This window comes from Acinonyx jubatus, chromosome D3 (assembly GCF_027475565.1).
Source record: "Acinonyx jubatus isolate Ajub_Pintada_27869175 chromosome D3, VMU_Ajub_asm_v1.0, whole genome shotgun sequence".
Lineage (NCBI taxonomy): Eukaryota > Metazoa > Chordata > Mammalia > Carnivora > Felidae > Acinonyx > Acinonyx jubatus.
In genome coordinates, this window is record NC_069392.1 from 63626016 (window position 1) to 63651325 (window position 25310).

At 43.0% G+C, this 25310-nt stretch overlaps 1 protein-coding gene across 5 annotated transcripts in view; it reads left to right on the forward strand.

Moving 5' to 3' along the window:
* The window catches only part of SETBP1 (SET binding protein 1), a 374943-nt gene that overhangs the window by 250368 nt on the left and 99265 nt on the right, over positions 1-25310 (forward strand). For all 5 annotated transcript variants that reach the window (XM_053205508.1, XM_053205512.1, XM_053205510.1 and 2 more), the window contains exon 4: positions 12094-15553. In XM_053205508.1, the coding sequence (XP_053061483.1) occupies positions 12094-15553 (3460 nt within the window). The remainder of the gene's footprint in view (positions 1-12093; positions 15554-25310) is intronic.

The window sequence follows — 25310 nt, forward strand, 5'->3', positions numbered from 1 at the left end:
AGGAATAGTGATTCTGGTCAAGGGCCTGGGAATAGAGGGTCTACTAGACCACATCTCAAATGGTTGGCCTTGGGCATCACCTTGTAGCTTGGTAGAAATGCAGAATCTCAGTCCACCCCAGACCTCCTGAATCAGAATCTGCATTTGCACAGGATACCCAGGTGAATCCTGTTCAATTTAAATTTGAGAAGTTCTGAATTCCAATGTCACTCACCTGTTTGCTCTGGTTCTTTTCATCTCTGACTGCCCTGTCCCTTAATCTCCCTCCCATAGTTGAGATGGGGAGGTAGAGGGAACAATGAACAGACTCTAAAATCTAAAGTAATGTCCGTACTCTTATTGCTTTGATAAATTGCTCTCACCTCCAGATATTTTGGTCAGTCCTCATTAAAGTCCTGATTTTTACTGACTGGGAAAGGGACTCAGGCTAGTTGGAAGGGAGGGAAGCAGCAGAGACCAACGGTCCGGTCCCCTTGGGACCAAGTCCTATCCTGGGTCCCTGGGTCCTGCCTACCACCACTCTACACTCGCCCACTCCCCACTCCCTTCACTGTCTGCTTCCCTTCTCTGTGGAGCATAACAAAAGGTGGCTCCCCCACCAGGAGAGTCCAGATTAGTCCCTGAACGTGACAGTCCCTCCAGCCACAGCCGATGTTATTAATTTTTAAAACAAACTTCCTGATTGAGGTTCTGGCTGCCTCTAAATTGTCTCTACAAGGAGACTGTGTACTAATTAACCCATAGAAACAATCAATGATGTACCTTTTTCAAGTTTCAGGGTGATTAGAATATGAAAATGAAGAGCACAATGGTGCAGATGTTTTAAAATCACAGCAGACAGCAATTAGTGACACGGAAACCAGCTGCTTATCTCTCCAGATAAAGCCTCTTAATAGGGAATTACACTGGAGGAGTCATTACCCAGATGGATCTCGTATGATTTACAGAGGAGGCGGGGCAGCGCTAACTTTGATTTGTGAGCAGGTTTTTGTCAGGCTTCCTTCCTTACCTCAAACAAGGTGGATTTGTGGCTGGGAGGGAGGCAGTCTTCACCTTTCTACCTTTTGGCCCAGGGCAGGGATGTTGCCAAGAATGGGGCCTGCAGAAGCCACAAGCACCTGCCTCCTTGATTCAGGCTCCATTGTTTAGGGATCAACTCCATCAGCTGTCCTTGTGCAAAGGGGAGAGGGAAGACTCTGGGAAGGGGAAACAGTGAGTAAATGGCTGCCTCAGGTGTTCATTGGAGAAAAAAGTCCCTATGTTCTGCAGAGTGGCTTTGGGGTGTATGGGTGCATGTACGTGAGTGTCGGATATAAGGAGTTCTTAATCATTGTTTGACATAGTCTCTCTCTCTCTCATGTAATTGAGGTAAAATTTACATATACTGAAATGTACAGATCTGAAGCATACATTTAAGCAGTTTGGCAATGTATTTTGACAAATGTAATTTGAAATCCTCTCGTGATTTAAAGTATGTCCATTATCCCCAGAAACCTCCCTCCTGACCCTTTACAACCCCACCACCTATTCTAGAACTTTATATAAATGGATTTGTACAGTATATACTTTTTGAGAGTCTGGCTTCTTTAGCTCAGCATTGTTGTGTGTGTGTGATTTATGTATGTTGTTGACTATATCTACACTTTTATTTTTATTGATGAATTTTATATCCCCCTGTTGATCAACACCTGGGCTGTTTCCAAGTGCTTTCTACTCAGAATTAAGTTGCTATGAAGGTTCTATGAAAGTCTGATTGTGGATGAATAATTTCTTCTCTCTTGGGTAAATCTGTAGGAGTGGAATTGCTGAGTCACAGAGTATATTTAGCTTTAAAAGGTGTGGCCAAATCAAATTCCAATGTGGTTGTACCATTTTACACCTGCTCCAGCAATGGATGAGAGTTTTAGTTGCTCCATATCTTTGTTAACACTTGTCAATCTTTTTAATATTAGCCATCCTATTAAGTACATAGTAGCATCTTGTTGTTTAAATTGGCATTTCCCTGATGACAAATGATTTTTCAGGACATCAGCAGGTGCTCACTGATCATTGCTACTTCTTTTGGCCCAGAATATTTGGGCAAATGTGTTTTGCTGGTAGGTAATGTTCAGTTGACTGAATGTTGATCCAGTCTTCCATACAGTTTTTTTCCAATTTCTTTGGTCAGTTTGTTCCAGCAGGAAAAGTGTCAACATTCTTTTATTTTTTTAATTTTATTTATTTTGAAAGGGAGTGAACATGAGTGGGGGAACGGCAGAGAGAGAGGGAGAGAGAATCCCAAGCAGGCTCTGTGCCAGATGCTGAACCGACTGAGCCACCCAGGTTCCCCTTAAAATTCTTTTATTGTGGAATTGTCTCTTTCTTTAATTCTCTTAGTTTTTGTCTCAAGTATTTGAAGTTTTTGAGTTGCAAGCAAATTTAGTAGTATTATCCTTTCTTGATGAATTGACTTTTTTTTTATCATTTTGAAATGCCCCTAATTATCAGAATACCTTTTGTCCTGGTGTCTATTTTGCATTGCATTAATTGTCTCCAGTATTCTTAATGTTTTTTGTATTTTATCTCTTTCCATCCTTTTACTTTTAAGCTGTCTGCATTCTTACATTTAAAAGTATTTCTTGTAAACAGCCTACAATTGGGTCTTACATTTTTGTTCAGTCTGACGATCTATCCTGTGTGTTGTTGTTGTTGTTTTGGAGTTGTTAATACATTTCAAGTCAATGTAATTACCAGTAGTGTTCAGTTTATCTACAATGTTATGTTTTCTCTTTGTCCTCTTTTCATTCTTTTTCCTCCTTTTCTGCCCTCTTTTGGACTAATTAAGCTTTCTTTAGTATTCCATAAGTTTCCTTCTATTGTCGCTTTAGATACATGACTTTGTTTTATTTTTAGAGGTTGCTCTAGAGATTACAATGTGCACCAAGTACCAAGCTACTGTGAACTATTATTACATCCCTTCAAATATAAGAACTTTAAAAACATATACAGTGGACCTTGAACAACAAAGGGGTTAGGAGCATTGAGCCCTGTATGGTCGAAAATCTGTGTATAACTTGTGACTCTCCCCAAACTTAACTCTACTGATAGCTCACCATTAATTGGAAGCCTTACTGATAACATAAACAGTTTATTAACACATATTTTGTATGTTTACTGTATAATCACAATAAAGTAAGCTAGAAAAAAGAAAGCGTTATTGAGAAAATCATAAAGCAAAGAAAATACATTTACAGTAGTGTATCGTATTTATTGAAACAAATTTGCATGTAAGTAAACCCATGTAGTTCAAACCCATGTTTTTTGAGGGTCAAGTATACTTCCATATACAACTCTCTTGTTTCTTGTTTTATTGTTTTACATTTTATTTCTATAAAAGTCATAAATTCTATGATTTATTGTTATTATTTATGCTTTAAGCAATCATTTGCCTTTTAAATTGTATGTGTGCCCACATATTTTCCATTTCCATAGTCTTCATTTGTTCATGTAGATCTGGGTTTACATTTGGTATTATTTCCCTTTACCCTAGAGAACTTCCTTTTACATTTCTTATAATTTTGGTCTGTCAGCAATTGATTCCTTTAGTTTTTATTTATCTAAAAATATTTTATCTTCATTTTTGAAGGATATTTTCACTGGTTATAGAAATTTAAGTTGACTGTTCTGTTTTTATTTTATTAACATGAAGATGTTATTTCATTATCTTCTGGATTGATTTTTACTGATGAGAAGTCAGATGTTATTTTTGTCATTGTTTCCCTATGATGATGTGTCTAATTCTCTGGCTGCTTCTAAAACTTTTATCTTTGGGGGGTGCCTGGGTGGCTCAGTTGGTTAAGTGTCCGACTCTTGATTTCAGCTTAGGTCACAAACTCACAGCCTGTGAGTTCAAGCCCCATGTCAGGCTCTGCACTGACATCATGAAGTCTGCTTGAGCTTCTCTGTCTTCTTTTCTCTCTGCCTCTCCCCTGTTCATGTGTGAGCATACACTCTCTCTCTCTCAAAAACAAATAAACATTTTTTAAAAAAACAACTTTTACCTTTGGTTTCCATCAGTGTGTTTACAATGTGCCTATATGTGGTTTATGTGTGTGTTTATTCTGTCTATTGAGCATCTTAGCTATGTGAATCCATATGTACTATTCTCCTCTACTTCTGGGAAGCTAACTATATATGTTAGACTTATTGATACTTTTCCACGGGGCACTGAAGCCTTGGTTTTTTGTTTGTTTATTTTTGTTTGTTTTTTGTTTACATCTTTCTCCCTTCTTTCAATTTGGATCATTTCTACTGTCTCCCCCTCATGTTCACTGAACTTCTCTTCTGCATTGTCCTATAAGCTGTTAAATACATCCTTTGAATTTTTCATTTCAGATATTATATTTTTCCAATTTAGAATTTTTATTTGGTTATTTTGGTAGAGTTGTCTCTCTGCTGAGATTCCCCATATAGTCATCGATTATGTTCATCTTTTCCTTTCAACACTTGAACATTTTCATAATGGTTGTTTTGGGGGCCTTGGATCTGTATCTACTCTCTTGGTTTTGGGTCATATTTGCCTATTTTGTCGCTTGTCTGATACATCTTTTATTGTCCTGGATATTGTAGATATTATATTGTGTAGATTCTGGGTTTTGTTGTTTTCCTTTAAAGAGTTTGACTTTGTTATGATAGGTAGTTAATTTACTGGCAGATTAGCTTTATTCTACTGAGGATTCTTTTTAAACTTTGTTAGAGAGGGATTAACATAGTTTCTATTCTGGGGCTAGTGTAATCCTACACTTAAGGAGTACCATTTCTGTAATATCAACTAAATCTGGAATATTTACTTAAGTTACCCCACTCTGGCTAAGCAGATATCCAACACTGCCAGGTATTAGTGATCTCAGAACTCTGTGTTCAGCTTATAGACCCCTAGTAGCTGCACTCTGCTGGTTCATGGAGTCTTGCCCTCAAGTGCAGATTAAAAATTGGCCAAAGACATAAGAAGATCACTATAAAGGTTTCTAGGATTTCTTTTCTACATGGCTTCCTCTTCTCAATTACCCTGTCTCTCATATTCCAGTTCCCTCAGCCCCATACTCTGATCTCTGTTTCTTCCATGCAGTGAGATCACAGATTTCTGGCTTCTACTTTTCTGGGTCCATGTTCAGAAAGTGCTCCCAGCCAAAAAAAATAGGGATATGGAGGCTTCATGAGTTTCCTTATCTCTAGAATCACAGCCCATATTATCTCTTGTCCAGTGCCTGAAAACAGTTGCTTCATATATTGTGTTCAGTTTTATATTTGTTTCCAGGGAAAGGGTAAGTCTAATACCTATACAACATTGTGGCTGGAATGAAGTCAATTATCATTTTAAATTATTCAGAATTGCCCTGTACTCAAGGAAACATATGTTAGGGGCCTCTGTCTTTGCACCAGCTGTTATCACCCCCAGGAAAAGGAGTGTGTTAGTATCGCTCACAGCCCCCAAACAGCATATCAGGAATAGTTCCTATGGGAACTAAATCAAGGTGACTTCCCAGGGCAATTCATGTGACAGGAAATGAGGACACTTTCACTTTATATACATAATTGAAAACTTTATGTTCGTTTAGTAGCTGAGTAGTGTTTCTGTTCAGGCTGCTATAATGAAATACCATGGATGGGTGGCTTATAAACAACAGAAATTTATTTATCATAGTTCTGATGGCTAGGAAGTCCAAGATCAAGGTGTTGGCAGATTCACTGTCTGGTGACAACCTGCTTCTTGGTTCAGAGATGGCTCTCATATGTCTCTTGCCTCACATGGAGAAGGAGAAGAGAGTTCCTTGGGGTGTCTCTTTGGGGTGGAGCATTAATCCCATTCATGAAAGCTCTGCCCTCATTACCTAATCACACTGTGTTCCCAAAGACCACATTCCCTAAAACCATCATATTAGGGCTTAGGATTTCAACACATGAATTTTGGAGGGCCATAAACATTCAGTCCATCATACCCATGGAATCAGAGGATCATAAGACCATGGTTCAAATAAGGTACTCAGTGGCATTCTTCTATACCTACTGTTAGCAAGTGCAGGAATGAACTGGGTTGAGGAGAGATCCTCTGGGGTCAAGTTCAATGGAAGCTGATATATACATTTTTCCTCTTCATGAGCCTAACGGGTCATTCTCAAAGTCTTTCTTTAAGTGATAGAACCATCTCTCCCCAACCCCTACACTCATAAATGAAATCCTTTGCAGGGCTATTATGTTTATTTGAGGGTTAAAAGAATGATGTGGAGCATCTCTCTTGCCCCATCCACTGGCTATAGTTCAGAAATGTCTTTACAAAATCCTAGGACTCTATGGAACACATTTGAAAACCACTGAACTAGAACATATCCTGATAATATCCGAGCCTCCCTAGTCCCTAACCCAGACCCCTGTCTTTGATATAATCCAGTGATTCTCAACTTTGTCTGCCCATTGGGATAACCAAGAGCTTTGAACAAAGTACTACTGTTCAGACCCCACTTCTAGAATGCAGATTTAATTGGTCCAGGTCAGATCCCAGGCATGGTATTCTTTATGAAGCTTCCTGATGATTCTAACGTACAGCCAGGGTTGAGAAGCTTTCATCAGACAGTTTCTGGTTACATTCCTTGTCTCCCACACTCAGTTCTTGCTCAGGCTCGAGCACTTGCTTTGAGCCTCAGAGATAAATGCCAGGATACCCCAGGGCTCTGAGTATTGGCCTGCATGAGTTGGGGAAATAGAAATCCCAGGGTGGGAGGTCATGAACATCTGCATTCCAAAGTCTTTCTGGGAGGACAACATACTCATCCACCCACATCATTGACTTTTCTGCCAACCTCACCTTGCAGTGTACTTGGAATATCTGAACAGGGTACAATGTTAGAGTGTCTTACTATGTAAGTTATAAAGAGTTCAGAGAGCAAAACAAGAATGCTCACTGGTGCCAGATTGCATATCCTAACAGGCCTATGGTGATTTGTTCTGCACATTTACCACCAAAATGTGCTACAGATGTCATGGCAACCACAGAAGAGCCCCACCCCAGAGGAATTATAGTATTGAAACATTAGATCAGTGCTTTTAAAACTTGATTGTGCTTCAGAATTATCTGGAGAGCATGTTAAAACGCACATTCCTTGGTCCCACTCTAGAAGATTGCAATCAGTAGATCTGCAGTGGGGCCCAGGGATCTGTATTAACAACCAGTACCTTAGGTAATTCTGGTACAGTGGCCCAGGATCTCATCTTGAGAAGCATCAATTGCCAAATTAAGAGCAAAAGTTCCCCTCATTCCTTCATACCCAGGCATATTTTCCTACTCTTGTAAAGCAAAATATCTTACAAACAGTAAATTTAAATTATCAGTGTCAGCAGAAAGTAGCACAAACACAGCTAACCCAAAAGAGTAGTTTATCTCCCACAAAGTCATGCTTGATTTTTGATGAGTTATATGATTTTTCTCAGACCCAAATAGCCCTCTTCTCTCATTGTGACAACCCTTACTTTAGATAAGCCATAGATAAGACTGGGTGACTCATTTTCTTCCCATTTTTATGGATTTTTCAAGTTTTTATGCAGTGATCTCATGCTTGTTCTTAAAAGTAGACAAAAATCAAGTGCTTTTTACAAGGTAATCTAACTTACGCAAAATTTAAATGAATATGATCTATTATACATTGTGAAGTTATCCACTTCACAAAATAATTCTTCACATTGCAGAAGAACTTGCTTCCATAAACACATCCTTTAGAAGAGATATCTGTGTAGTTTTCAGAATGGTGGTTCAGTGATGAGCATTTGGCATCTAGGCTGAAGGGGCCCGGAAAGCATTTTTCTTATAAAAGTAAGCCACACCTTCAAAGTGACTGTATGTTTTCAAACAGTTCACGGGGGCGGGGGAACAGCCAAGAGAAATGCTGGGCTTAGTTGGTACTAAAAGTTTTCCACAAAATAATCAGCCCAATGTAGAATTCCATCAGGACTTGCCTTATTTGGTAACCATTTTAGGCAACACCCCTGCCATGGATGAAAGGTAGCAAAGAGGCTTTAAAAGATTCAGGTCTTACTCCCAGAAAAATGTAGAATCTAAGGGGGAGATGGAAACATGTGCTAAGTAGGTCAATAAAGCCCTCAGTCAAAGACCCCCCTGGGGAGACTGACTGCTGGAAGGGTGGGAGGGGGAGCCCCTAGCTTGCCCCAGCCAGCATTGAGCTAGGGGCCTGTTTTGCCACGTCCATCTCTGTCTCAATGGAGTAAGTACTCAATTCACAGTGAAGGACATATTGGAACTGACAGCCTTACCATTGTGTATATAATATGTCATGGCTGACAGATGAAGAAATGGGATTCCGTGAAATGCAATGGGATATAGCCATCAGCCAAGGCTGGAGAAAAGCCGTGTTCTCCTGGACCCCTTAGAGAACACTCCTCAGTTCTCTTTGCCCCTTCACTGCAACCCATCTCAGTGCAGGGTTTAAAGCACCATTTCCCCCCATTAGTCCTGATCCTTTGTTGTGCTTCCCTTTTGTCCACCCTGCCCTTTGATTGTGCAGCTCTCCCAGCAGGGCAAATTGCAGCTGAAATGGTAGAAACAATGAGATCAGGCAGTGTCCAGATGGAGGCACTGGGAACCAGGCACACTTAACTGCATTACTTTCAGCTGGTCTGCCCTGGGTATAAGTGAGCAGGCCCCACCTTTCAACTGCCGGAGTGAAATCCACCCTCCTGACAGTCACATGGCCTTCCCCAAAGGCAGAGTTAATTGGAAAGTGAAATAATTAACAGGAGATGAGAGAGAACTAAATAAAAATTGCATTGGAGGGGAGTTACCTTGCAAATGCCTTTAGTCCTTAAGTATTTGGGAAAGATTTTTTTGTTGTTGTTCAACACCTAATGCATTTGAGCGCTCCAATTTCCTTATAAGCATTATCAAATGAATGATTGGCAGTTTATTATCTTCTGTGTGCAGCCACATATTTTATCATGGCAATAGGCATCTCAAACATGATTTTGCTTATTCACTCAACAAACATTTATTGGGAACTTTCTGGGTGGTTTGCTTTGTAGTAGGCATAGGGGATAAGAAGATAAATGAGTCTCTGACCTCAAAGTACTTACAGTCTAGGAGAGGGAGACAGAAAAGTACACAAATAAATGACACAAAGCATTATGGGGATTGTGATCGATGTCTTTATGAGAGACAATGGTGTTTGCAGAAGGGAATGGCATAAGGAATTAGGCTGCAGGGGGTAACTGTGTTTGAGACAATATGTTGTAATATACAGGCCATTAATCTCACTATTGATAAAAAATAAAATATCCCCATAGCAAAATGTATGTTCCTTCATTTGTTCAATAAATGTTCAGTAAAAGTGCCTACTACTTGCCAGGTACTGTGCTTGGTACTCGTGTGATGGTGTGTACAGGCTAGAAAGGGAAACGGGCTTTAATTCAATTAATGCACAAATCAAATGTAAAATTAAAACTAAAATAAAAGTACAACAAAGATGACATACCTGGTTTCATGAAAACTTCTAACAGGAGTACTTCTCTAAGGTAGGGGGCCTCCCTACAATTGAGCTGAGATTCAAACGTGAAGAGTAATAATTAAGGATTCTGCTAGGTTCCAAGAAGAAAAAGACGGAGCAATCGAGGGAAACTGGGGGGGATCAGAGACCAAAAATTCCAGTTTCACTATGAAGTCCCAGTGTGGACTTCAGTGACCAGATCTAGAAAAGTGTGGGGAGGTGTGGCAAGAAAGTTGGGAGAGGGGGCAGGGGAAACGGGTGACTGTAAGTCCTGCTTTGCCGGAGTCCAAACTAGGAACTCAGATTTTTCTTTTTTTTTGCACTGTAATGTTTAAGAAGTGCCAGCACTAACTCTCAGAAGTGTTCTAGTATGAGTTACCGCTTATACTATTGCACTAAAGAGTGAGAAATTTTGTTTCCAAGCCCTTTTGTAGACCTGTCATCCTGTGAGTACACACACAGTGCCAACTAAAATCTGAAGTACAAATGACAAATTAGCAGAGCCCTGATTCATAAAAGATAAGTGGCATTCAACATTTTATGCCATGAATAAGATTCCTGTATTTTTTAAAAAATGGGACAGCAGCTATGTCCACAGCAGTAATTTCTAGCAAAGCCAAGTGCAGGATTAGTCTAGATGTTGATGATTAGTGATGTCCCCTAAAACATTGCAAGATGAAGAAAAAGTAAATACAAAAAAGTAAATTTTTGTCTTAATTTTCTCCTAGGCACTTATAGGCTTAGCCTGGGGAGACTGTCTCATGATACTTAAAAAACAGAGTCCAATACTGGAAGTATAAACAGGATTTCACAAAATCAGGGAGGCAGAAAATAACTCTAGGGATTCCAGGAACCACTGTGAAAAAAACCGTACTTGCTTTACTGCATTGAATTTTACCCATAATGCTTTCTGACACCTGTGTTTTGATTCTTAATAGGGACTATAAGCAGTGTTTTCTAATGAAGCGTAAATGCTAGAACATCAATGGCAAATAGGCACAGATAGATGATAGAAACATGGGTAGATACATAGATAAAGACAGATACATAATACAGGTTAAAACTTCCTAAGTCCACTAAGCCAGCCATCATTTACTTCTCAGTGGAGATATTATCCAAAGCTTTCTTCAATTTACTAGTATTTTCCATTCTTTAACACATCTTAGGATAATGCATCCTGTATGTTTACTGCTTGTGTTTATAAAACAGTACTTACGATAAACTTTGAAGAATGCTTCTTTACACTGGTGGCATGGCTTAAAATCTATCTGCAGTAATGTTAGTGTATCTACATTAAAAAAAATTGGGTTAATGTCTTGGGCAAGCTGGGTGGCTTAACCAGTTGAGCATCCACCTTCAGCTCAGGTCATGATCTCACGGTTCATGAGTTCAAGTCCCTCATTGGACTCGCTGCTGTCAGCACATAGCCTGCCTCCGATCTTCTGTCCCAATCTCTCTCTGTCCCTTCCCAGCTTGTGCTCTCTATTAAAAATAAACCAACCTTAAAAAACCTTTTAATATCTCAAAAATACATTCATTAACTACTCCCTCTGTGACTTTGTAGGCACTGGTTATGTCTGGCCTCTAGCACAGGTTCTGCCTTTCCGGACTGAAGGGTCAGTCCTCAGGAAGGTGCCAAAGTCTGGAGACTTTCCTGTAGAATTCATGCTGGGAGAAGCACAGCTGACAGAGTTGGGAGCAGTGATCTTGAGTGACTGTGCATTTTTTTTTGACCCATTTATGTCCACGAGACTCAAGGTTCCTTTTGAGATTGTCCAGGAGTTTTCTCAAGAAAGCTGTCAGTGCCTAACTTGGGTTTCAGGATGCCTCAGCATACTAACTCCCAACACCACACCGCTCCTAAAAGTCAGAAGGGTGGAAGGTCTTTTGAGTTTCTTTCCTACTCCATTTCTTCTTCTCCATGTCCTTGACTGGCTCCCTTGTCTTCACACAGTCTTCACATTCCCCCCTTAGTTCCTCAGTTTGTGCTGTTTTTCCTTGTTGCAGTGGTTGCCAGTGAACTACTTGTTTGAGCACAGAGATGCTAAATTCCCAGGTGAAGTGCAAACAGAAATGAACTTCAGTAGGAGGAAGCAAAGGAAGGACATGAGTTGAAGGGGAAGCTGGGACAGAAGTAAGAGGCAGCTTGAGTTAGGCAAAGGGACCGGGGAGTTGGAAAGTTCACATTCTCTCCTGGGCTCTGCCACCATAGGCAGGACTCACCATTAGAAAAGTTTCAGCTTTTTCATGCATACAAGTCGGGCTAAGCTAAGTGACCTGCAGGGCCTGTCCTCTAGGCTGAGATTGCATTCAACCAAAAGATCGGTAAAAGTTCCTATTGTTAAGGGGGATAAAGATGGTGATCAAAGCATCCTTATTAATGTTCCAAATCTGTGCCACATGTTTTTACTTCTGCAAATGAGAAAACCTTCAAAACCATTCTGGAATTAAAGGTGGCCATTACCAACTTTCAAATAATAAAGCCTTTTGACATTGAATTTTAAATATCTCCAACATGCTCATCTTTGTTTCTCTCTCTCTCCTTCTCCACCTGCCCCACCTTTAGGCTTACGAGCGGCCACAGAAACACTCAGCTCTCCACTATGACCCAGGCCTCCCACAGGACGTCACCAGTGACACCTTAAAACCAAAGCACCAGCAAAAAAGCAGCAGCCAGAACCACATGGACTGGTCCACCAACTCTGACAGTGGACCTGCCACTCAGAATTGCTTCATCAGTCCAGAGTCTGGCAGAGAAACTGCAAGCACCAGCAAGATCCCTGCTCTTGAGCCCGTGGCTTCCTTTGCAAAGGCCCAGGGTAAGAAAAGCAGTGCAGGGAGCACATGGAGTCAATTGTCCAACAGCAGCAAAGATCTGCTCTTGGGAGGCGTGGTCCCATCCCCAGGCAGCCACAGCTCACCAGCCCCACCCAGCAGCTCTGTCGAGTGCAATGGGCTTCAGCCCTTGGTAGATCAAGATGGCGGAGTTGCAAAGGAGCCCCCAGAACCACCTACTATAGGCAGCAAGAAAAAGTCCAGTAAAAAAGATGTGATAAGTCAAACCATATCAAACCCGGACCTGGACTGGGTCAAGAATGCCCAGAAAGCATTTGACAATACAGAAGGGAAAAGGGAAGGCTACTCTGCAGATAATGCCCAAGAGGCATCACCAGCCAGGCAGAACACGAGTTCTGTCAGTAATCCTGAAAATGACTCAAGTCATGTCCGGATTACTATCCCTATCAAGGCACCCTGTCTAGATCCAACCAGCCATAAGAGGAAAAAGAGACAGTCCATCAAAGCAGTGGTGGAAAAGATCATGCCAGAGAAAGCCCTGGCTTCTGGAATCACTATGAGCAGTGAAGTGGTTAATAGGATACTCTCCAACCCTGAGGGAAATAAGAAAGATCCCCGTGTCCCTAAGTTGAGTAAAATGATAGAGAACGAGTCCCCCTCAGTTGGCCTTGAAACAAGTGGAAATGCCGAGAAAGTCGTTCCAGGAGGTCTGTCTAAGCAGCGGAAGCCACCCATGATCGTGACGCCTCCAGCGTGCACAGACCACTCTCCATCGAGAAAGCTGCCAGAAATCCAGCATCCCAAATTTGCTGCAAAACGGAGGTGGACATGCAGCAAACCAAAGCCCACCAGTATGCTTCGGGAGGCAGTCATGGCCACCTCCGATAAACTGATGGTGGAACCGCCATCTGCCTATCCCATCACCCCATCCAGCCCTCTGTACACCAACACAGACAGTCTTACTGTGATCACGCCAGTCAAGAAGAAGCGGGGGCGGCCGAAGAAGCAGCCTTTGCTCACGGTTGAGACGATTCACGAGGGGACTTCTACCAGCCCGGTCAGTCCCATCAGCCGGGAGTTCCCTGGCACGAAGAAAAGAAAGAGACGACGCAGTTTAGCTAAGTTGGCCCAACTAGTGCCAGGAGAGGACAAGCCCATGAGCGAGATGAAATTTCACAAAAAAGTTGGAAAGCTTGGGGTGTTGGATAAGAAGACCATCAAAACTATCAATAAGATGAAAACACTCAAGAGAAAAAATATCTTGAACCAGATCTTGTCCTGCTCCAGCAACATTGCTCTGAAGGCTAAAGCTCCCCCAGAGACCAGCCCTGGGGCAGCAGCCATCGAGAGCAAATTGGGCAAGCAGATTAATGTCAGCAAGAGGGGAACCATCTACATTGGCAAGAAGAGGGGCAGGAAGCCAAGAGCAGAGCTGCCACCCCCATCTGAGGAACCCAAAACAGCCATCAAGCACCCAAGGCCTGTTTCTAGCCAGCCGGATGTTCCAGCCGTGCCTTCCAACTTTCAGTCACTTGTGGCGTCTTCACCAGCAGCTATGCACCCACTTTCAACACAGTTAGGTGGGTCAAATGGCAACCTGAGCCCCGCCAGCACTGAAACCAATTTTTCAGAGTTGAAAACTATGCCAAATCTCCAGCCTATCAGTGCTCTTCCAACCAAAACCCAAAAGGGAATACACAGTGGAGCCTGGAAGCTGTCTCCCCCCAGGCTGATGGCCAACTCACCTTCCCACCTTTGCGAGATTGGGTCACTCAAGGAAATAACGCTGTCCCCCGTGAGCGAGTCGCACAGTGAGGAGACGATCCCAAGCGACAGCGGCATTGGGACGGACAACAACAGCACGTCTGACCAAGCAGAGAAGAGTTCAGAATCCCGACGGAGGTACTCTTTTGACTTCTGCTCCCTGGACAACCCGGAGACCATTCCGTCTGACACCAGCACAAAGAACCGGCATGGCCACCGGCAGAAGCATCTCATGGTGGACAACTTCCTGGCCCATGAAAGCCTCAAGAAGCCAAAGCACAAGAGGAAACGGAAAAGCCTGCAAAATCGTGATGACCTTCAGTTTCTGGCAGACCTGGAAGAGCTCATCACCAAGTTCCAGGTGTTCAGGATCTCCCACCGGAGTTACACCTTCTACCACGAGAATCCGTATCCCAGCATTTTTCGGATTAATTTCGATCACTATTACCCGGTGCCATATATCCAGTATGACCCGTTGCTCTATCTTCGCAGGACTTCAGACTTGAAGTCAAAGAAGAAGCGTGGTAGGCCTGCAAAAACCAATGACACCATGACAAAGGTGCCTTTTTTACAAGGGTTCAGCTACCCTATTCCCAGTGGAAGTTACTATGCACCCTATGGAATGCCTTACACATCAATGCCTATGATGAACCTTGGTTATTACAGTCAGTACCCAGCTCCTTTGTACCTGTCGCACACACTTGGAGCAGCTTCCCCATTCATGAGGCCAACAGTGCCACCACCTCAGTTCCACACAAGCTCCCACGTGAAGATGTCTGGTACAGCTAAGCATAAAGCAAAGCATGGAGTGCACCTGCAGGGACCTGTCGGCATGGGCCTTGGCGACATGCAGCCATCCCTGAATCCTCCCAAGGCGGGCAGTGCCGGTCTGTCCAGCGGTCGGCTCCACAAGAGAAAACACAAACACAAGCATAAGCACAAGGAAGACCGGATCCTGGGGACCCATGACAACCTGAGTGGTCTCTTTGCAGGCAAAGCCACAGGCTTCCCCAGCCACATCCTGAGTGAGCGGCTGAGTAGTGCGGACAAGGAGCTCCCACTAGTGAGTGAGAAGAATAAGCATAAGGAGAAGCAGAAGCACCAGCACAGTGAAGCCGGCCACAAAGCTTCTAAGAACAACTTTGAGGTGGACACCCTGTCTACACTGTCACTTTCTGATGCCCAGCATTGGACACAGGCCAAGGACAAAGGTGACTTGAGCAGTGAGCCTACAGACTCGTGCACAAAGAGGTACTCTGGCAGTGGTGGGGATGGTGGCAGCACCCGACCCGAGAGCCTGGACGTGTTCAGTGACATGACCCCTTCAAATGACAAGTGGGACAGTGACATGAGCGGGAGTAAAAGGAGGAGCTATGAGGGCTTTGGGACATACAGGGAAAAGGACATCCAAGCCTTCAAGATGAGCCGCAAGGAGAGAAGTTCTTACGACTCCTCCCTGTCTCCAGGTAAGGCCGTGTTTCTCCTCAGACCTGGGCCGTCCTATTATTTCATTGCTGGGCTTTGCACGTCAGGAGTCTGCCATCATTGACACATTGTATTCACTAGTTTGCAGAGAGGTAGGGACCAGGTGGAAATGGGAGTTCTTCACATGTGACTTTGCAGCACTATTTATACACGGGTTACTTGGTATTTACTGCCTTTCCTCTCAGAGTCATTGCCTTGGGATCCATGGGCCTAGAGACAGCCTCAGTAGCTACCTAGACTACAACCACACCCACTATGTGCATGCTTTCTATTAGAGATGCTATGCTTAAGCCCTCATCCAATCTGATGGTGCAGTTTGTTAGTGGCATAAACCCTCTAAAACTCACTAAGAATGCCAGTAAGATCCCAAGAATGTCAATGCTGGATGGAAGCGATATCTAGTTCATCTGGCATGCTGCCTCCAGAAGTCCCACATCCTAGGTGAGAAGTCTACAGCAGAGCCATTGGAAGCTGCCCATCTGTGCATCCTCAAGTGTACCTAATGAGGGAGCCATAGCTCCAGGCTATCTTGTCCTCATTTTGTCCATGGGCATTTGATAAGCTTCCCTGAGGAGACCCCACTCATCATTTCCCCGCATGAAGGGGAGGGAGCCTGGCTGAAAGGTGTTGCAAGCCTCCTGCCCCTACGGGAACTTACTGCTGCATCTCTTGGCATGTCTGCTGGGAGTGGGATTTTGCCCACTGATTGCTAAACTTAAAGTACTGGTTGCTATTAGAAAGAGCTCATTCCTTGTCAGTTGCTGGCAGAATTTCCTTGCTAACGTTCCCACCCACACAGACCTTCCTTGCCACAGAAGCTTGATACTTCGGCGTAAGTATCCCTTTGTCCCTGTCCAGACATCAGGAAAGTGATAAGACTCTTGTAGAACAGAACAGTTGTTTATGAGGAAAACAGCAGAAGCTCCTTTTCTAGGAGCTACAGAAGCTAAAAGGATTTCTCATGCTCCCTCTACCCCCAGATAGTACAAGCACTCTGGCCACAGTCTGCTTTTAAAAGTCTAGTCATCTTTATTTCAGGTTTGGGTGTAGTGTTTCTCCTCTGTGATGTGTACCTCTTCCCTCCTGGGTAGTCCATCATGAGTGAAGGTGAGGGCAGTGTATTCATGAGGAATTAGAGTCATTTTTCTAGGCCAGCAGACTTCAGAAGAAATATGATTATGAGTTGGAAACCACTTAAAGATTGCCTCAAATTACCACTAGCTTGTGAGTTGCTGTAGTGGTGGATGTTCTCCTTGGTTAATGAAGAGACCAATTAGCAGTCATGTCTCCTACTGAAGGTGATAAATGGCCCACACTTCATAATTGCCCAAAGTGGATAAATTGCCCAAAGTGGATGTTCTCATCTAAGTTTCTCTGTTTCTCATCATCAGACTTTGTTGAAAGTATTTGTTTTTTTCTACACAAAGCTCAAATTAAGCCCACCTGGACGGAGTTGCTAGATTAAACTTTTACATGAGAAAAACTATTGCTCTCTTTCAATATGGTGAAATTGATCCACAGGTCCAACACCAGCCATGGACAGAGGGTTTTCTTCATTTTTGTATTTTCTTGGCATTATTTAGCAAAACAGTAATGTTGCCATGTTATTACTAAGAAGCCACAAGCAGGATCCTAACTTAACAGACCTGAGAAGCAAGATCTTAGAAGCTAAAATCTCTATCCATCATTGCTCATTAGATTTCTCAGCAGTCATACCAAGATTTTTCTCTGGTTGGACTACATTTCCGGGTGTTGGTTGACTTCATGAAGGTTCCCAGATAGAGATCCATCTCTGATCCCTGTGTGTCTCTGAAGGTGCCCACCCTCTTAGCCATACAGTTCTATCTGGGTTTGCATTCACATGATGGCATTACTTTCTTCAAAATTCCCCTTCCTCTCCCTATCTTCTTATTCATTCTTTACTCTGCCACATCAGGTGAAAAGAAACCAGCATTATGACAAGTGTCATAAAAGAAAGCTGGGTTCAACCTAATTGGGTATTAATTGGGTACTCTGTGATGTAGGACCTTAGGCATGGCATTCTGTTTCTTTGGGTTAGTGTCTACTCATCTGTATCTGACAGGGTTGGGCCAGACCTCTTTCATATAGTATGTTTCAGTTCTTAAAGCCATTTCACATGCATTTCTTGATGACACCCTGCAGTCTTAGAAGAGAGGTATTTTCATTTCTATTTTACAAATACATTGGGGTTCAGAGATCAAGTGACCTGCTCGGGTTTAGAAAGCCATTATTTATGATTTTAAGCCCAGGGCTTTGGCCATCGCATTGCAGCTTGAACACATGCCACCAATAGTTAAGCCAAGTCTAGAACACAGGTCCTGGTCCTCAGCTCAGTACTCATGTATTCCTCTATGGCCCTGCTTCTCAGATATCCATCCATCCCCCAATGACATGCCTTTCCCTAAGGCATCTTCACAGCGATTATGTGATAATTACAGAAGAGAGTAATTAAGGAAAGACCACATCCCTGTATTCAATTCCCAACCAATGAAAAAGGACCCCTAATGGCCCAACCTTTTCTAGACATTAGCCTGGAAATGTCTACCTGGACAGGCTTCCACCTCTGCTCCTACTGCAATCCAGTTCTCGGAGTTATTTTTGCTACTGCTTTGTGCTTACTCTGTGTTATATTTTTTTTCTTCTTCAGCTTTTTAATGAATCATAGTTGTTGGTGGTTTCTATATCTATATGAGTTGTCTGTTGTCCCTACACATTTTGTTGAATATGTTACTGGAGGAGATCAGATTCTCTATCACTCCCCTCCCTTCCAAACCTTGGCCTCATCTCACCTGTATTCCAAATGTCCCCTCTATTTCTGAACCCCAAAAGCATCAGGGACAAAATGCCTTTAGCAGCACTTGGAATTCAATGTCAGAGTTTGTCAAGACTCCCTGAAGAGTGCTCACCTTAATGTGACACACTTGAAGGAACACCAAGTCCCATTAAAAGGTGGAAGGCAGGTGGAGTGAGACTGAGGTTACTGGAGGCATTAAAACCTTTAAGAGACTTTACCTGAGCCGAGGTGTCTCTTCTGTGGATGATACTGAGGGTCCTGCTTGGAAAAAAGTATCAGTATTCCTCACAATTTCTCTCCCTCTACCTTTTCTTTCTCCACTCTGGATTCATTCCCTTAGCATCCCAATGTCCTATTTCACATGAGCTAGTCTTTTCTAAAATAGATATGACATAAATATAGATGCCATTCTTTAGCCTGTTGAGGACCAGATTTAGGAGCTAAGTCAAGAGAGGACTTTGAGCATTCCCTGAGATCAGAGCTGATGGAAGACACCATATAAATGGAAGTCATTACCATTATGGAGACAGAAATTAGAGACTTCATTTAGCAATAGCAATAGTTGCACACTCCATTTCCTCTTTCCTGCTTGGAAAATCATTCTTTCTCCAACCCCCTTGGCCCAGCAGATGGATGCATTGTCTTGTTAGCCCCCTTACAACACACCTAGAGCTTAGAAGTCACATGGACTCTTTACCATTTTTCTCTATTTTACTCCTTCTGCTTTGTGTGTTTGTTTGTTTGTTTGTTTGTTTCAGAAGGCAGTGGATCTTTTGATCTGTTTTCTAAATGGATACCATCTGCTAAATCTCCATTTATAAAAATGCTTGTCTGGGACCAAATAATGGATAAGCAGTGGGAAGGTGCCATCCACAGATACCCAAAGCTGGAAGGAGCCTGATGGGCCCTCATGTGCACCTTTCTCCCACCAGGCATCACCATCTTTAGTGTACTGACATGCTGCAGATTTCTAGAAGAGCAATCCTGTCCAAGTTTGATAACACATAGTCAGAAGGATGCCACATGCTCTCAAAGCCAACTTCTCCTTAGGTGGTGGAAGAGGTCTGTAGTGTGAGTGATGTTCTCCCCATTCATACCACTTAGAAACAATTTTTGCATATTTTGACCTAATATTATGCTGGGAACTTCAGACATCTTGAGCCCTGCTATCCAGGCTCCCATCTGATGTTGGAGAAACAGTGAAAAGAGTCAATTTACCTATGTTACCTCTTCATCCAATGCCATTAATTAGTCAAGGTAGCCATCCTGAGTCCACAGATGTCAAGTACTTTCCTCACAATGAATGGATGCTGAGAATGAATCCCTGGCTCTCCTCTCAGATGTCAGAATCTTGCCGTGTAGGTAGGTAGATTCCCTTGAGCCTGGACAATTCCACCTCTCCTTGTGGCTTCTGCTTTGCCCTTTGCCAGCTCCTCTTCTCAGCGCCATGGGGCATTGTGGGAGGCAGTCTCTGTTGTCACTCATAGTCAGGAAATAGATGCCCAAGCCAAGAATAATACAAAACCCTCCTCCAATCAGGCATCCAGATGAGGAAATTAGCCACATTGATGAAATGTCATGAAAACTATATAAAAGAACTATGTGTGAGGAATGTTTTCTACAAATAGAATAGAAGGAAGAAGAGGTCTCATGGGAGAAAAAGTTAAGACCAGGAAAAAAGAAAGTGAAAAATAAAAAGATGATGAAGTGCAGTCTGTTTAATCTTAATCCAGGTTGAATGCTGGGTCATCCTGTGGGAAGAAATGAAAGATTAATTAGCTAATGGCTGCTGTGTGGTTTAACAGGATTATGAGCACCTGGCCCAGTCTTGTCTCCTCCACTATTCAGCTGAAAGGCCTCTTCATCTTTTTCACTCTGTTTTCCCAAGTGGGACTGTGGTAGGAAAAGTTCTGACCAGATCTCATAGTCTCAGATTGTAAAAGTCTCAAATTTATACAGTGCAGTTTGAATGCAAACATATACGCACATGCATGTGCACAAACATACAGATTGGATAGTTAGGAAGAAAGTGCTCAAATTATTGGCCAACTTGGCCAATTAACTAGCTGTGCAATGAAATTTCCAAACAGATCCCTCTGGTCTATGTATTAAATTATATGACTCACCACCATTCATCTTTGGCTCCAGCCACTTCCTCTAGCCATTTGATTTAACTTTTCAAAAAAGGTGGAACTCTCCATACCTGACCCCCCACCAACAAGTTAGCTCATTCCTTTTCTGTGCTGAACCCACAGTCATCACCTTTGAAAAAAGATTAGAGCACTTGTGTGACCCATTGCCCGGGAACAGACAGAGCACGTTTGCATTTGTATTTAGACTCAGAAGTAAAAGAATCTTAACAATGTAGTATAAACACCTCATTTTGCTGATGAGTACATTGAGGCTTAATAAGGTCAAGTGACTCACCCAGTGATAAGTACCTAATTGGCAGAAGAGCTCAAACCCAGAAGCTTAACATCAGGGAGAGGGAGAGGGAGAGGGAGAGGGAGAGGGAGAGGGAGAGGGAGAGGGAGAGGGAGAGGGAGAGGGAGAGGGAGAGGGAGAGGGAGAGGGAGAGGGAGAGGGAGAGGGAGAGGGAGAGGGAGAGGGAGAGGGAGAGGGAGAGGGAGAGGGAGAGGGAGAGGGAGAGGGAGAGGGAGAGGGAGAGGGAGAGGGAGAGGGAGAGGGAGAGGGAGAGGGAGAGGGAGAGGGAGAGGGAGAGGGAGAGGGAGAGGGAGAGGAAGGAGAGGGAGAGGGAGAGGAAGGAGAGGGAGAGGGAATAAAAGAAAAAAAACTAGAAAGGTGAGTTGTGGGAGTGATGTTAAGCTATATGTTTTCTTTTGCTGTGAGCTGTTGTAAAAGGTAAGCATCTATTTGACAATAATTTGGTTTCCAGGCTGTCTCGGGGGACCCATGTTTGGGACTGGAAACAATCTTTGTGGGCTCTGATGGAAGTCATTTTTTTTCCTTTCCTGTCTTAACAATTGCACATACTTATTTTATTGGGCCTCCCAAGGTTCCTCCTAAGGTTTTCTCTTGGAAACCAGGAATTAATCAAATTAAATGTTGTGACCCATAACTTTCTGGCAATGAAAGAAAAAAATCTTAGATTCCCAGCATCTCTTTTTCCACATTAAAATCAGAAATCAAGCCATTCTGCCTTTGGAGCAAGAAGTCCCCAGGCCATTTATCTTCCCACAGTTGGCAAACGCTCCCCTGTCCTGTTGGAAGTTTTTATTTATACCTTGTGGCTTTGGAGAATTATGCAGATTCAGGTGTGGGTGCAGAGAGCTTACAGTTTCAACAGACTTGGCTTTGATACAACATGGAGCCTTTCTTGGCTAGAGAAATCAATAAAGCATGCTTGCCAAAGACTGGTGTGTCACTGGGGCAGAGATGAGGATGGTGCCTTCAGAAAGACTTTCCAGAAACCCATCTCTTTCACTCTATAAACGAAAAGGTAATGAGACTGAATACTTGCTTGGATTGTGGCATAGGCTCGTGTCAGGATAACACTTAGTACAAATTGGCTGAATTCAAGGGGGTGGTAACGACAAGCGAAAATGTAAAAAAGGATTTCTTTGGTGGCTGGTACACACACACACACACACACACACACACACACACATACATACACACGTTTGGTGCAGTCCTGGGGGAGGAATTCAAGGATTAATAAACTGGATGCTTATGCCCTCAAAGAAATTACAGTCCAGAAGTCTCTCCTGTTAATGCAGAGGAGGAAACTGGATGAAGCTGATCTTACAAGACAGGCTATAAGCGCCATCAGAAGCCACAGAGGAAGTGCTGGGGCTGCCCAAATGAGGGTAAGCCACCTCCATGTTTTCAGTACAAGTACAGCAGTGGAATCAGAAATGCTTCTTTGCAGTAGTTGCTATTTAAGATGGGTCTTGATGGATGGAAGAAGCTTTGGAGAGTGGAAATGGTAGAGGACTGAAGGGAGGTGGAGGTGAGGTGGGGAAGCAAGCACAATGTGGAAAGGAAGCCATGTAAACAAAGGTATTTAGGTGGAAGTACCCAAGAAACATTTGAGAAATGGTGTTTTCTCCAGTTTTGTTGAGGATAGGATCTGCAGTTGGGGATCATGACAGATAAGGCCAGAAAAGACTGTTGTCCTCATGAGTTAGGGGTTTTTTTCCCTACACTGTGAGGCTTGTGCTTAATGAAGTAGGCAGTCATTTTTTAAATAGGCAAAAGTCATGAAATGACCAAATTATACTTTATCTTTCTTTCCTGAACACTCTTTCCCACTAGTCTGGGTTGAGCCAACCTGCTCCATCTTTGGTCTTTCCATACGATATGCTAATTATCCATGTCTTATTTGGGTTGTGCCCACCACCCTGCTTTCCTTCCCTACCCTAGCACCCACATTATAAGTAGCATAAAAATATCATTACTCAGGTGAGTCATTCTTAATTCATCTCTTTTCCTCTCTAGCTAAAGTCAAAGATGATTCCAATATGTTGGCCCCAGACAACTGGAAGAGTGGTAGCATATGAACAGAATTACAGAAATCAAAGAAAGAATCTGGTTGGTGTGCAAGAAATTGAGTTGCTAAGGCAGAAGTCAATAGCGCTGTGCAGAGCAAGAGAGAGAATTATAGAGAATAAAGAAAAGAGGGTGGAAGAGAGGACCCTGTGGCTCACCTTAAAGAGAGAAGCAGAATAAAAGGGAATCAGGAAAGATGCAGAGAAGAAATGCTGGAAATGTTGGAGGGAAACCAAGGAGTCAAAGAAGAATGCATTTAAGAAGAATGGGGTGGCCCTTAGGACCAGAAGCTTCAGAGAGTTCATGGGAGATGAGAATATGTATGAATATGTATGAACATATCAGTGGTCCTGAAGCAACAGAAATTTTAAATATTATGTAATCAGTGCCTCATATGGTTACGGCTTGGTGGGCCATGTACCAAATACAAGTGATAAGAAGTTAAAGAATCAAGTGGACAATGAGAAAATGGGGGCTGTAGGTACAGACAGTGAAAGTGGTTCTAGCCATGCTCCAGCTTCTAAGGAGATTTTATTTCTTATCAGCCTTTGATGGGAGGTGATGCACCCAATCTTAGTATGTCTGAAGCCTAATGTCCCCACATCTGGGGGCATAAAAACAATGCGAGAACCTTTTATGCTGTGCCATTCTGCCTTCCCATGAAGTCCATGTATAGAAAAGATAAAGGTTATAGTATTTGAAAAGAGGTAAGAGTCTAGGCCAGCTCCCCCTTCCCTGCCCCACAGACACTTGAGCACTTAATTTTTGATCATGGTAATATCTATTTGAAAACTCCTCTCTGTGGTACCGTGGGTGTTGGCTGTGATCCTGAGAACATATGGAAGATCAGTCCTGGCTGTCACAAGTTCTGACAAATGCATCTTTTATTGAACATTTACTATATGCAAAGTATTATAGACTAAAGCCCAATCGTTGCTCTTCCAGAGGTCTTCACTACTTTGCCGAATGAAGTATATATGCTGGCTCATAAAGACCCTATATTCACAAAAATGATCAGGAGCTCTTTAGTTACTTAATATATATCACAGTGCCAGGGGCAGTTAGAGAGACCAGAAGAAAAAAAAGCAAGGAAGGGCTCCTACTTCGAGTTCCTTATACTATACTGAAGGGAGGCTAAGTTAGCGTACATAAAGCAACCAGGGAATAAATGCAGACCATTTAATCCATGCTCAGTGGCCAACAGTGGGGGCCATAGGGATCCAGGATCAGGAAAGATAATAGTATTCAAAAGACAAAATCCTAGAGCCAAGCCTTGGAGAGTGGAAGTGTAGTGGATGAGTGTGGCCACATGCGGTAAAGACGTGCAGTTGGGCATATGTGGGGGGTACAGGAAGGCACCTGGCTGACTGAAGTCTGCAGTTGGGTGGGAAAGGTTTTTAAGAGGCAAAACTGCCATGCAGAGGATGTGAAACTGCATCCTGGAGGATGCACTGAGAAGGACACACTGACATTAAAGGGTGCTGGGCATGAAGGGTTTTGAGCTTGGTGCTAGCTTGGTGCTAGGTGCCAGGTAAAGTGATCAAGTGCCAGGAAACGCGCCTATCCTCAAAGACTTTGTAAAGCTATCAGGAGACAAGAGATGGATATATACACATATGCAAAGCAATTAGACACAATAGTGAGAGTCCATATGTTTAATGACTAGAAATAAAAACCCATTCTACAGGAAGAAAGGACCCATAAAATAACTTTCAGAGTAATAACCTGCATGTTGTAAAAGCAAGTTGGTATTGGTGTTTGCCCCATTGCATAAGGATTCAGAGCAAGTCAGAGGTATTAAGAGAGGATCGGTAGCACATCCCTCAGGCAGCCTCTGCTGTGGTGTTTGCACTCTTCTGTGAAGGGGTTAGGGAGCCTGGGAAGGTGGGGAGTAAGTCCATGTGGAGATGGGGCTCCCCTCGTTGATGGAGGATCTAAGGACACACAGAGATGAAAAGCTTTCCCTGAGGCTGCATCCCAGTCATCCTTACATCTGAACAGGGTGCTATGCTCTTCAAAGTGCATTTCCTTACTTTTATTTGATCTCCAGAATCCACTGAGGTTTGCAGATAGATGTTGCTCTCTCACTTGACAGGCAAGGAAATCAAAACCCAGAGGGTTAAAAGTCTTTGTCCAAAGTCACCGAACCAGTTTTGCACAGAAAAAGTGCTGGCTCCCAGGTTTCCTGATTTTTCTCATCAACTCCCTTTTCCACTAGATTTTCTATGTCGTTGACAAGGTCAATAATATGACTCAGCTTCTAAGTTATCCTTAAAGAACCGTTGCCAGTGGGTTAAATGGTGGAGCGCAGAATAAAGCACTAGCGATTTGGTGTTGGTTAAAATTAGTTTTTTATATAGAAGAAGCTCTTTGGAGACAGGTTCAGCCAGGCAAACGGTGTAAGGCTGATTCTC